Source organism: Schistocerca cancellata, chromosome 2, assembly GCF_023864275.1.
Source record: "Schistocerca cancellata isolate TAMUIC-IGC-003103 chromosome 2, iqSchCanc2.1, whole genome shotgun sequence".
In the NCBI taxonomy this organism is placed as follows: domain Eukaryota; kingdom Metazoa; phylum Arthropoda; class Insecta; order Orthoptera; family Acrididae; genus Schistocerca; species Schistocerca cancellata.
Genome location: NC_064627.1, coordinates 426,604,546 through 426,619,212, shown reverse-complemented (window position 1 = coordinate 426,619,212; position 14,667 = coordinate 426,604,546). Strand labels below are relative to the sequence as shown.

General features: G+C 36.3%; 1 protein-coding gene across 2 annotated transcripts in view; it reads right to left on the bottom strand.

The window, feature by feature from the left end:
* Positions 1-13,949, bottom strand: part of LOC126161892 (hormone-sensitive lipase) — a 119,841-nt gene extending 105,892 nt beyond the window's left edge. For both annotated transcript variants that reach the window (XM_049918033.1, XM_049918034.1), the window contains exons 1-2: positions 13,399-13,949; positions 4,230-4,416 (exon numbers count right to left, since the gene is read on the bottom strand). In XM_049918033.1, the coding sequence (XP_049773990.1) occupies positions 4,230-4,416; positions 13,399-13,757 (546 nt within the window). In that variant the 5' untranslated portion in view covers positions 13,758-13,949. The remainder of the gene's footprint in view (positions 1-4,229; positions 4,417-13,398) is intronic.
* Positions 13,950-14,667: the final 718 nt, after the last annotated feature.

Sequence of the window (14,667 nt, the reverse complement as noted above, 5' to 3'; positions counted from 1 at the left end):
ATCTTCTGTCAGTTCTTGGTAGAACAACATTATAATAAATGAAAAGCACCTGTTAACCGGTTTTCGGCTTACAAGACCATCTTCAGACATTTACTGAGTATTATCACCAAAGAAGTTAAATGTTTGCAAACAACACTGGAAGAGAAGTAACACATCTAGACTGAAGTAGAAACATACAGTAAGTAACATCTTTACTATGAAAAATTAAAAATTGAACAGTACATAAATAACAATGGAGTAGACCGGAAAACCTTTAGCACAAAATAGGAATAGCATACCTACATAGCAGTTTCTATTAATAAACAAAACTAATAAAATAAAATAAAATTAGTACTAGACAAGGCTACATCAGGAGGTATGAAACATGGAGAGTGATACACAAACCAATTAAAAGAAGAGACAATTATCTGTATAACTAAAGACTGCATAAGGAACTTAAGCAATATCAATAAGATAAGCAGAAATAAATAAATGCAGGAAAATGGAGGTGTTTGAGGGAACCTACAGTTTGAGAGTGTGGTGGTACTGCATTTTAACATTAACATTATAATCAAAGCAGTGGCTGTGTAACAGTTTTCATTAAATAAATGAGCAAAGTAAAATATGAACAGTATTTGATGAGACAACTATAAGGGGTGTTAAACATGGACAGTAATACAAGTACCAGTTAAAAAGAACACCCTTAACTATTGAAACTACAGTCTATGTGGAATACAAAGGCAACTCCAACACAACAAAACAACTTAATGGATACAGGAAAATGGGAATATATGGGAAGAGAGAGTGTGGGATGTAATACATATTGTAGAACAAAAGCGAACTGGTGCTTTTCATTTATTAAATATTATTTTCTTGATCTACACAGTTTAATCTAAGTTGTGTGTGAATTTTATTGTGAAAGCAGCTTTAGAAATGCCTTTAAATTGTTAAACTATCTCTACACTGGTGGCCACTCCCACCTTTTCCAACATTTGGGAAACTGCTTGCGTCAGCAGAATTTTTGTTGGTATGAAGCCTATTTTCTTTCAATATCTTTGGCTGACATCTCTATCTTTGGCTGAAAACTTTCTTGTGTGTGGTTTATTTACATTTTGACAATACTAACCACATGTTAGTAGGTAGAAGGTTGAATTCGCAAACCTTTACATGGAAGTCAAGATTTACGCATAATGGGTGGTGGAAAAACTGTGTTTAGGCTATGGAGGTTTCAAGGAAATCAGTTTACCAACAGAAAAGAGGAAGCAGCTTGACATGAACAAAAGTTCTCAGCTACAGCATCAAAACTTGGGACAGGAGAATTGTACAGGTGCATGAATGATGTTGATATGGATTCCAATGGATTCAGTCTTATTGATTTAGAGCTTCTCTTCCAGGCTATGAAGTTTTCGTGTTAATGTGTTAGCTGTAAAAATACAGACTGCATGATTGTTGTTGAAGAAAGAAGACTGGGAATATCTTGTGATTTTAAGTTAATTCATAATTCGTGTGGCAACGATTTTCATTTTCCTCCTCCAAAAGAACTGACACTGGTAGCTATGAAAGCAATTTTAGGTTAGCACATGCTCCAAGATGCCTTGGACAGGGCAGGGAAGGAGGTAATTTATTGTATGATTTTCTGAACTAGCCTCCACCTTGTGCAAGGTCTGAAAAAATAAATAAAGAAATGTCTGATGCTGTATGTGATACTGCCAAACTTTGTGAAGAAAGCAGTGGAGGGAATTGGTGGAAATAAAGCAAAAAAGAAATAGGTCCTGAAGTAGATAATCATGACAGTGAATCTCCTACAAATGTTACTGGCATGTGTGTCTCTGTAGGTGGGACCTGGATGAAAAGTGGACATGTCTCTGTATGGAGTAGCATCTGTGATTAGTATTGACTCAGGTAAAGTTTTAGATGTAGAAATTATGTCTAAATACTGCCACCAGTGTGCAACAAGGAAAATGTCCAACAATGAAGACAGTGAGAAACTGTGGCAAGAAAAGCATGGAATATCATGCTCTAAAAATTACAGTCGCTCAAGTGGGGGCATGGAGGCTGGTGCAGTTGTGAGGATGTTCTCCAGATCTGAGGACCAATATGGTGTTAGATATACTAAATACCTTTGTGATGGGGACTCTTCATTCAAAGCTGTAACAGATAAAAATCCGCACAATACAACAATAGAAAAGTTGGAATGTGTTGACCACATCCAAACGAGGCTTGGTGGTAGGCTTCGTTGCTTGCTGAAAGAGAAGAAAGACGAAGTACTTGAGGATGGAAAACCACTAGGAGGAAAGGACAGGCTTACGCTGAGAGAAATTGATTCTCTTCAGTTATTTTATGGTGGAGTTATTAGGAAAAACACATTCAATTTAGAGGCAGTGAGGCGTGCTGTGTGGGCAAATTTTTTCCTACAAACTATCCACTGAACAAACACCAATGTACAACCTGTGTCTGAAAGACAGAAATGAGATATATTCACATAAACACTCATTACCAGAACCTGTTATGAATGTAATTATGCCAACATTCAGGTTTCTTGCAAACCCTGATTTACTGAGGAAGTGTCTTCACGGAAAGACACAAAATGCAAATGAAAGCCTCAATAGCTTAATTTGGATTAGATGCTCAAAAAGGACAGTCTGTGGACTTTAATTACTCAAAGTATGTGTCTATATGCAGTTTTATGGTACAACAGTAGAAATAATAGCAGAACTGAAATGCTCCTGGTGTGTTTATGACAAAAGCGCACACTCCGGTGCAGAGTGAATATCTCATTCTAAAAGCATTTAACACCATCAACGAGAGCAGGGTCAAGAAAGCCACCAGATCAGTGTCTTACTTGCAAATACAGGCCAGGCAGATTCGAAGAGGAGAGAAGAGAAACCTGGAGGATGAGGAGTATCAGTATGGAGGATTTTAAAATTGCGGTAAGCTTATTACCTGTAGAAGTATGAGAAGAAAATCTTTGACCTCATTTTCTCTGTTTTACATTTTTTACATTATTAGAAGCCTTTTCTCAAAAAGTATATGTACTAATGCTAGGAAATTTTCAGGAACTGTTTGCAACATGTTGCTCTCTCCCTGGAACTACAATTACATTCTGATGTTTAATGATTGTATGTAGAAAGAAAAGTTAATTTTGGATGTGCAAAATTAAAAACTCTGTTAATGATACAATTTGTACCATAAATTAGTAACTGTATTTCAGTGGTCTTATAACGTTCTCATGACAATACAATAAAATTTTCAGATTAATTGCATGATTAGAATTTGAGTGATGGCTTTTTATATAAAAGACAATAAAAAAATTCAGATTTCTGGCAACATATTAATCCTGCATATTTTATTGTAGTTTTCCATTTAAAAACAGCTCTTTTGCTTTACACATGCAAATTTTAGGTTTGGACATTAATAAATATGGATGTAATGGTTTTAAATAAATGTTTACATTTTCCATTACACCCCCCTTTAAGTGTCCTCACAAATTCTCCTATTACTTCGTACACAAGGAAACAAATATTTAGGTTGCAACAAGAAGGATAAATTTATCTACTGATAGCAGGTGTCAGCTTTGACACATGATTTTTTATTCAAAAAGGTAAAAATCTGAACATTTTTGTAACAGATTCATCTCTACCATAGTCCAAGGTCTAGGTAAGATTGAAAGATGCCTGTTTGGCCGAGAGTTGGCAAGGCAGAAAATGTGATGTCATGAGAATAATTGTTGTTGTGGTGCATCTGCTACACATACTGGATTTTGATCAATCATTTATGTCCACCATTTAAATGAGGTTCTCGGTGAAAAATGACAGGCAGCATCTAAGACATGAACACAACAACAACACAACATTTCTCTTATGATAAACTTTGAAAATACGAATGGGCAAGCAAACTACCATAAATCAATAAAATGCATTTCTCTGTCAGCCAACTGAAGACAGAAGCAGAGTAACTATGTAAGTAGGCAAAAATTAAGGGATTAGGGGGAGATTAAATAAATTTAAGTGATAAGAAGCACTTCTTAATTTCAGAAATCCATCAACCTATAAAGGTCCACAAGCAAAATAAAACATTTAATGTAGTGAAAGAAAGGGTTAGGAAGAATTTTTAAGATCTTCAGAGAAGAAGGCAGAGAAGATTTACAAGCATAAAGATGAAACTAAGCATTCCATTTCAGCAACCTTCCTAATTAGCACAGAAATAAAGCATTATGGTGAAAAAATCAACAGTTTTAGTATCAGAGTTACCTGCAGCCCAAGACAGTACCCATAGAAGCAATACATGTTGACATTTTCTGCTTGCCTCAATAGTTCTTCTGGTGAATGTTTGTCAGCTGGGAAGAGCTCTCCGGGGGGAGACCATGATAGGAGGGTATGAATATGTCTGGCAATAGTTCCCAGTGATGCCAGCACTTGTCCACATGATTCTACCTTGCTAACAATGACAAAAAAATTAAAAATTACATAAATGAAATGGCTGGTCGTCGAATCGCGTAATAGAGAGAGAGAGAGAGAGAGAGAGAGAGAGAGAGAGAGAGTGTGTGTGTGTGTGTGTGTGTGTGTGTGTGTGTGTGTGTGTGTGTGTTTAACACAATGGAGAACAAATCAAGAGATGCCAAGTATAAACACTTAATGTGAAAATCATGTGAATGTAGTTAAATTTCTGAAACTATATGAGAAATATGTGCCAATTTTGATAAATTTGTGTAATGTGGAAAATTACAATAATGAAAGAGCATGGGAAGCAACTACTTCATACTGTGATAAGCTGAAAATTGTGATAAACTACTGCTACTGCAGAAAGCAAGTTGCAAAAGGTGTGAAGCGTATAAAATGTAAAGTCGTACACCATTAGTTGTGCTTAAGGTAGCCCAAGCCAAAAAATTCGCTATGTCAAAATTCTGTGAGGAAGAATTAAGTCTAAAGTCTGACACAAATGAACTTTTTTCACAGTTTCTCAACGAGATAAAGAACTTTAAAGACAAACATGGCACAATGGTGAAGATAACTGATATTTAAACACAAAAGTTGAAAGATTAAAAGACTATGTTCATCCAACAAAAGAAAACAAAGATCAGAGTTAAACGATGTAAACTTAAAGCCTACAGAGAAGACACAGAGTAAAAATTCCAACTATGGATAGATTTTGAAACCAAAATGTGCACTGCAATTAAAAAAATAAGTAAAAGAAAACTCAAACAAAAAAAATAATGTACTTCTACAAACTGACAGAGGCGTGAAACAAGTAACAGTAAGGTGACAGCAGGCCGAAACATTGAGAAATCAGAAAAAAGTGCAAACGCACACACCATAAAAGTAATGCAAAGCTGTTGTGACATAATAATATATGCAGAAATCCATGGTAGGAAAGTTGCTATAATTTTATTGTATGAACAGAATATTAAGGTGACAAGTTATGTGAAGCCAGAAACCCCCCCCCCCCCCCCTCCCCCAAGGGTGAAGCAGTAAGGAAATGCCGCATCAATGATTCAGGTGCACTGCACATTTTATTAATAGCAGGATCAAAGGATATCAAAGGATATCTGGTGAAATGAACTCAATTAAGCCAGTCACTGTTTACAGGAGACACTGGAAGAGCCAGGTAAACAAACTAATTATTTCGGACACTTTTAGAAGATAAAACTGCTTGTTTTTCCATGTGTATATGAAGAAATAAAGAAAGCAAATAATTTATGCTGGAACTCTGCCAAGGCTTCCTCATGTACACTTCCTCGCAGTGGATGTTATGGCCAGAAAAGATTATACAAGACATGGCATGCACTTAAAATGAACGGGAAAGTATTTCACAAGTAAAAAAATTGCATGTTTAACAAACAGTTACTATTCTGTGTCCAAGTATACAGATACCAAGATTTTACTACAGCCCTTCATTGAATGTCTCCCTATCCCGCACAGAAGAGCAAACATACTATTCACTGGTGCCAAAAATAAACACAGAAGGATCAGTAGCTACAGCAACAACCAAATCAAGGACAGCCATTGAGACAAACACTGGGTCTATTGGCAACAGTAACCCACACAGTGGAGGTTCCTGAGACCAGCAGCAGCGTTCAGTCAGTGTAGGTGCCAGAGACCTAGGAGGCTTGCTACATTGATGATCTTTTATGGTGTTTTGTCAGCAGAGAAAGACCCCAGGAAAATACGCAACTGAAAGCACTTATCTCAGTTACCAGTGCAAAGATATTGCCAGGTATTTAGACAATACAAAGAGGTTAGTCAGTTTTACTGACACAACTTGAAAAAAATCAATGTGGTGTAACAGCAGCATGAGGAGCTAGTGAAATGCTTAGTGCATCATAGGAAAGGGAATTATTAAAATTAAAGACAACAGAATAATTCACCACAATGTTCAGTATGTAAACAATAAAGCAGATGAGTTTAGAAGTAATATTGCAGGAATATAAGCCAAACATTCTAGTAGTCACAGAACATGGGCTAAAAGAAAATCAGATGGAGGTCTAAAACTTTAAAAATTATTTTTGTAGAACATTACATAAAAGTGGAGGTTTTGCCATTTTCTCCAGCTGCAAATCAACTAAAGTCATGTCATCCAAAATAGCATAAAATATCCTAGAGTAGTGAGATTTGAAGCTACAGCAGTGGAAATTAAAATGCATGGAAATTGTAATGTGTCTTACCCCCATAGTGATCAGCACATGGTACAATGAAAACATCACTATTGAATTTGAAAGTAATGCAATGTCCAGTCAACTCAGACATCATGAGTATGAAACAGTGGACAGAAATCAGACATACAAGAGTAGGGGGAGGGATATAATGGCTTATATATCAGAATTACGAACTGTCACACATGGTGTGTCCCAAGGCTCCATGCTCATACCAATGCTGTTTACACTCTGCATAAAGGATCTCTTATAATATATAAAACAAACTTACTGTATATGCTGATGACACTTCAATTATACATGCAGCTGAGATAGAGGAGGTGCTTTTAAAGGAAGCACTCCAAACCAAGTACAGTGAAATGTGTAAGAGGAACACTGAATTTACTAATGATCAATTAAAGAAGCAACCAAAATCAAAATTTTAGAAACAGTTTTAGATACGCATTTGATATGGAGGGGTGGGAGCATACAGATGTACTACGTAAAAAGATAAACACACACATTTTCCTCATATGCAGAACAGCAAATGTTCTAGATGATGCAGTTCTCAGGAGAAAGTGTTCCCACATTTGTCCTACTCAATTCATATATGACGATGATGGTGATGACTGGTTTGGGGGGGTGTTCAACTGCACGGACATCAGTGCCCATACAAAGTCCCAATTTTTATACAGACCAATTTTTTTACACAGACCAATCTAGCCACAGTCACAAATGATGATGAATGATGAGAACAACAAAAACACCTAGTCCCCGGGCAGAGAAAATCCCCAAGCCGGCAGAGAATTGAACCTGGGACCCTGTGATCCAGAGGTAGCAACTCTAGCCACTAGACCATGAGCTGCAGACAAAATTCATATATGGGGATGTGTACAAGATAGTTAATAATATTATTAAGTGCAGAAAAGAGCAGAGAGATTTATAGCATAAATACCACCCAGACATACTTTTAGACAAGCTTTTGTACACTATAACATGACAGTGTACTTACTGTAGATGTACAGACATCAGAATATTGTGGCAATGAGGGTTAACTTACAGTTGTCAAACTTGATAGCTACAATATAGCTAATAGATACCATAGAAAACTGCATATAAGAGGTGGTGCAGCAATCTGTATTAACCAGTCTCTCAGTTGCTCCATTAATAGGTTGGATCTAGAGTACTTGAGTGATGAACAGAATTTTTTAGTACTGGTATAGTTATTGATAGTTTTAAATTAGTAATAATATCCCTGTACTGGTCACCTATGGGTATTACCACTGCATTTCTAGAAAACTGGACATGCTTTTATATGTATTTAGAGAGACAAAATGGTTGTATTATGACATTGTAGTATGTGGAGATCTGAATGCAGATTTTCAATTAACACCAGCCACCCACACCCAAACAATGCAGACTTTCAATTAACCACCCACACACAGTGTCACTCAGTTAGAAACTAAGACAGTGCAATTTACAAGGACTGTCCCAAAATTTGTAATCACCAGACCTGTCACAAATGATAAAATTTTCAGGTTTTGCAAATCCCTTGCTGACAGGGACTACTAGTTTGGTCAATGTTACAGTGACACATATTATAGTTTATATAATAATTTGTGAGCAAAGCCAATATTTGAAAGGTCTTTTAAAGCAGTTTTGACAATCTAATAACAACATTCCCATATAGAAATGAAAAACAACTGACAAAGGCTTCAAAAGCAAGGAGGGAGACAAAACCCATGGCATACTGAAGAACTAACAAACCAGAAAAACTAAGTTATGCTGTTGTACAATGTATGTAAAAGCCAGAAAACTGACCATTGTGGAAGCCAAAAAAAGAACACAGTTTCAGCCATATTGAGAATTCCACTAGTAAATGGAAAGCCACATGGAAACTAATAATAGTGTTGCTAAAAATGAAAGATATGAGACAATTAATATATCACCTCAAAAATTCAATTACTATTTTATTAAATCAGTTGAGGAATGGCATTGTCAAACCTGATACTAGTTCATCAGAAATTATTTCAAAAATGCTTGTACACCACCAGCTAATACAAGTAGGGCCTACATCTGTCTTCTCAGACGTCTCACCTAGTCTCGTCCTAAGAATAGTAAAACAGCTAAAACCATCAGACAGTGTAGATATATATAACATATCTTGCAACATATTAAAGAAAGTAATAGAGTGTATTACCTTGGGGTGGTCATGTACAATATATTAGTGGTAAGCTGTCAAGAGTAATCTATGTGTGAAGGTGACTTATGGATTGTGTAATCAAAAAGTATGTCAGAACAGCCTATTTTTTCTCTCTTCCAAAGCATACTAACAAATGGTACTATTTTATGGGGGGAACTCTAGCTGTGTGCACAAATCTTAATAGCGCAGAAGAGAGCTATAAGAGTAGTTACTGGTTCTTCTTGTAAGGCACACTGTGAACAAAACGATCATGACTAATAAACTTATACATATACCATGCTTTAATTTACACAAAAAAGATGTTACCGAAAACTAAACGCAGAGAAAATGTACACTGATAGAATACAAGAGGGAACACAGTTGCATTTATACGCCATACCACATAGTGTCCAAATCACTGAACAGTTGTGAACTCATGTGGCACAAATTATTTAATATGATGCCACAATCTGCACAAGAATTATCTGAACAAGCATTCAAACAAATACTGTATGACTTGTTAGTTAGCCCATCCATTCTACGAAGTAAATGAATATTTCAACTGTAATATAATATTGTGACACTTTTAACAGCCTGTTGTTTCTTTAAAATTATCAAGTGTATTGTGTTACATGTGTGCCATTGTCTATTGCTGTAATTGTTGAACAGCAATAAAATAATGCAACAACAGGAAAGGAAAATTATTACCTAAGCCAGTAAAATCTCAAACTGACAACAGTGTCCCTGATTTAGCATGCAAAAGGTTTTAACAAGGTACCAAAATCAATTAGGGGAGTAAAGAATGAAATATATTCAAAAATTGTTTAAAAGTGTGTCCTCTAGAGAAATGTATATACAGCATGAATGAGCATTAAATATCAAATTAAATATTAGCTGTTATTTTGTAAAAAGAAACTGCAATAACCTCACATGTGCCTGTAAAATGTAATGCAATCCATTGCGGTACATTTATTGTAATATAAAACTGTATGATGCACCCTATACACTCAGCTAGAAAGTGTCAGCTAGCGTCAAAGGCTATAAATAAATAAAGAGTGAGTGAGTGTGTGTGTGTGTGTGTGTGTGTGTGTGTGTGTGTGTGTGTGTGTGTGTGTCAATAATACATTTAGGCTCAGGACGATTCTGTTGTTGTTGTGGTCTTCAGTCCTGAGACTGGTTTGATGCAGCTCTCCATGCTACTCTATCCTATGCAAGCTTCTTCATCTCCCAGTACCTACTGCAACCTACATCCTTCTGAATCTGTTTAGTGTATTCATCTCTTGGTCTCCCCCTACGATTTTTACCCTCCACACTGCCCTCCAATACTAAATTGGTGATCCCTTGATGCCTCAGAACATGTCCTACCAACCGATCCCTTCTTCTGGTCAAGTTGTGCCACAAACTTCTCTTCTCCCCAATCCTATTCAATACTTCCTCATTAGTTATGTGATCTACCCATCTAATCTTCAGCATTCTTCTGTAGCACCACATTTTGAAAGCTTCTATTCTCTTCTTGTCCAAACTATTTACCGTCCACGTTTCACTTCCATACATGGCTACACTCCATACAAATACTTTCAGAAACGACTTCCTGACACTTAAATCTATACTCGATGTTAACAAATTTCTCTTCTTCAGAAACACTTTCCTTGCCATTGCCAGTCTACATTTTATATCCTCTCTACTTCGACCATCATCAGTTATTTTGCTCCCCAAATAGCAAAACTCCTTTACTACTTTAAGTGTCTCATTTCCTAATCTAAATCCCTCAGCATCACCCGAATTAATTCGACTACATTCCATTATCCTTGTTTTGCTTTTGTTGATGTTCATCTTATATCCTCCTTTCAAGACACCGTCCATTCCATGCAACTGTTCTTCCAAGTCCTTTGCTGTCTCTGACAGAATAACAATGTCATTGGCGAACCTCAAAGTTTTTATTTCTTCTCCATGGATTTTAATACCTACTCCGAATTTTTCTTTTGTTTCCTTTACTGCTTGCTCAATATACAGATTGAATAAGGATAGGACGATTCTATGTTGTACAAAATAATTCAACATGGAAGAGGTTTAATTCATAGTTTAGCTACTAACTGAAAAACCTGAAAACTTTACCACACATAGACACGAAGTGCAGTCGATAAAATCATATGTTTGTAACCAGTGCTTTTTTTCTAAAAAAAAGTTTGAGGGTACTCCGACATTTGATATAATGCAGCGAAAATTACTTATAACTGAAGCATGGGATACCACCCGTCTGCTTTTAGCCATGACGTCATCAACATCATCATGGTAGTGGGACCATAGAGACATCTGTTAGTAGCTCGGCGTTTGAGCGTACACATATCCGTTTAGCACTACCATCGCGCACTATTAGTGGGCGAGGGCACTTCACGCTTGTCGAACTGAATGCCAGCAATTCAGCTGTCGAGAACGGTTGCCGCTGCTGCGAAATGCTTGAAACAGTCAATGACATAGCTTTTCCCACCAAAAACTGCATTGGTATCATTCGTATTGCAATTACCAACACGAAAAAATGAAATAAAAAATGTATGTCAGTGAAATAAATCTTTGGCACTCTTCCAAGTTCTCAAAATTGTAAAAAAATTACTTCGTCGACAAAAAAGTTTAGGGGTATGCATCCCCCAGCGTTCCCCCAGAAAAACAGCACTGTTCGTAACAAAAGTAATATGTGACAGTGGAATTGGGATGCAGATCTGAAACCCAGGCTGTTAAGTATGGTGTACCCCTAGGATGCATTTGGTTCACTTCTGTTCAACCTATTTAGAAACAAAAAGACATCAAGCAATGCGGATCCAAAAATATTATATGGTGGTGACATGACATTAGTGAATGTAGAAGAAAATCTGAAAACAAGCGCATTTTTGTCAAATAGAAGTACAGTGGCTCATACACAATGATTTTATTGGATCTCAAAACAATAACGTCAATGTTGTTGTTGAAGAGAGAAAATGGAGGTCACATACATATATTTATAAATTAAACAAGATTGGGAGAAGTTACCTCAACAAAGCTTTTGGGAGTTACAGTTGACAATGAGCTCCAATGCAGAGAACATATAGGATGTCTGCTGCAAACAAAGTATTGTAGTATTTATTATGGAACACCTTGCACAGTATGCTAACAATAAATTCTGTGTACTGTCTACCACATGCCATTTGAACTATACTTACAAAATGGAATTATTGCTTGAAATACCAGCAGCAATAATATAAAAATATTTTTTTCATTAAAAGAAAATAACGGTCTTCTTGAATAAAAAGCAAACTTGTGCAGAACTGCCTTCCATAATATAAAGCTGCTGACAGTTCCAGCCACATACATATAAAGTAATAACTTCACTAATCAGATTACTAGAAATAATTTACATGTTCATCCATATGACAAGAAATGAAAGCCAACTGAGAAGTATACCACACAGACAATTGCTGAAGGAGGTCACCGATACTCAAGTGTACAACTCAATTGTCTTCCTTCTAAATCTACATACATATTGCACAAGCCACCGTACGGTGCGTGGCAGACGGTACCTCGCACCACTAATAGTGACTTCCCTTCATGCTCCATTCACAAATATTGTGCGGGAAAAATTACTATCTATTTGCTCAGTACAAGCCCAAATTTGTCTAATCTTTGTGGCCCTTTTGTGAAATGTACATCGGCTGCAGTAGAACTGTTCTGTAGTCCACTTCAATTGCTGGTTCTCTAAATTTTCTCAATAGTGTTCCTTAGAAAGATCATCATCATCATCCCTTCAGGGAGTCTTATTTTGAGTTCCTAATGCATCTCCATAATACTTACATGCTGACTGAACCCATCGGTAAGAAATCTAGCAGTCCCACCTCTCAACTTCTTTGACACCTTTCATTAATAAGACCTGGTGAGATCCCAAACAATCAAGTAACACTAAAGAATGGGTTGCACTGGAGTTCTACACACGATCTCCATTACAGATGGCCCCAAATTTCCCCAATATACTCAAGTCGATCATTCATCTTCCCTACTAAAATCTCTCTCTTCAGGGGGAGGGGGGGCCCAATGGGGTGGGAGAGAGAAAACATTTCAGAAGCTTCTAAAAGGTTATTGAATAGAAAAATAATTTTATAGTGTGGAAGAATGTATGTTTAAGGAATGTTATTATTAGTTGTATGTATCTACTGTAATCACTTTAATATATATTTTAGTATGTAGTAAGTATTAATCAAGGGAAAAATGTGTGCTACATTGTCATTGCAATATGATATTTTATGTTGTTTTTTTGTGGGCTAAATATTTTAACACATCTTGTTCTACGTTGGTTTCTCCTATATCACAAAAACATGCACTATACACAAACTGGGTTAAAAAATTAAAAAAAAAACAGTCAATCAATTACGCCCCAAGTATAACTAAGGAATTTTAAGAGACATAACAGAACTAAATGATTATTACAAAAAGGAAAATATTTTTTATCGACGTATTGTTTCCCACACAATCTCAATCTCTCTCTCCTTCTCCACAGCAAGAAAAGTTAAGTAACATTTATACACATTTTGTTCGACATCTTTGCTATATAACATCTTTACCTTTAACACAATCTAAGACTCACCGGACGTAGGCACTCTTCCGAAAAAGAATAGAGTCACGAGATGAGCAAATCTCTTTGTTCAGTTTCATACAATGGGTAACACAGGAGTCAACCATCACCACGAAACTGCGATATCCGTTACCAGGTGTCCGCACATCCAAGTCATACTGCGGAGCCACTTTCCTTACTTTTTCAACTAATGGGCCGACAACTTCAACGTGGTCCATGACGGCAAGGAAACCAGCATACAGGCGTTGTCCACTTTCAGTGTCATCATGCTGGAAAAACGCTGCATTGTTCTTGCAGAGTTCGCTGAGGGCTTTATACATAACATTTGCAGAAGACTCAAGACATTCCGTTTCAGTTTTCGTTGATGACATTTCTTTCTATGATTCTACTTTACATAATTAGCATCCTTCAATGATGACTTAATAGGCACTTCCTAGTCTTAATAGAATGGACGGAATTCTACGCTAGGCTCTATCAGTCGGACCGAGCAACAACACAACACCCCTACATCTCACGTCACTAGTCACTACTGTCAAACTTCGGATAAACATGTGTATACGGGACAGATGTATTCTGCAAACATCTTACATGGCACAGATATTACAATAATAATACCAAAGGCAATCACAACACAAGTAAGCCTCGGGTAAACGAATTGTTGACAATATACAAATAAAATAAGTCATAAATAATTGTTGTTAACAGAAAATCAAACTTTTGCAATTTATTTTAAGTTACCTGGAACTTTAATTTTTATTCTATGACGAGGTACTTGTTTCCATGTAGTTTTATCAGTTCAATGAATTTAAATTTAGTTCTGGATGGAACTAAGCAGTTTCTTTGAAATCTGATGAAGAAATAGATATGTGTATGATTAAGGAAGTTTGGGAAGATCCATGGAGTGAGCTCGAATAGCCTAAGTGATAGGGCGACCGCTAGAAATAAGTGGGGAATTCGCTTTCTAATCACGGTCCGGTACAAATATTCACAAGTCGCTTTACTATATCTATTACAGTTACATTGAATTTCAGGAATAACTTTCAATATCTCCTGTATCAAAACAAAGACATAAGATATTATTATAAGGCTCTCAATTTTGACTAGTAAATCACACTTGCCAGTCTGTTTTACGGTTCGGCTTTCTTAAAAAAATTTGGAAGTATGTATCAGTATCTTAACATCCAGTATTAGGATCAAGAACACAGTTTATGCAATTATTGATCTTAAGTTTGCCTAGAAACAAATTACAATCCAGTTACAAAATACGAGGTGTTATTGGAA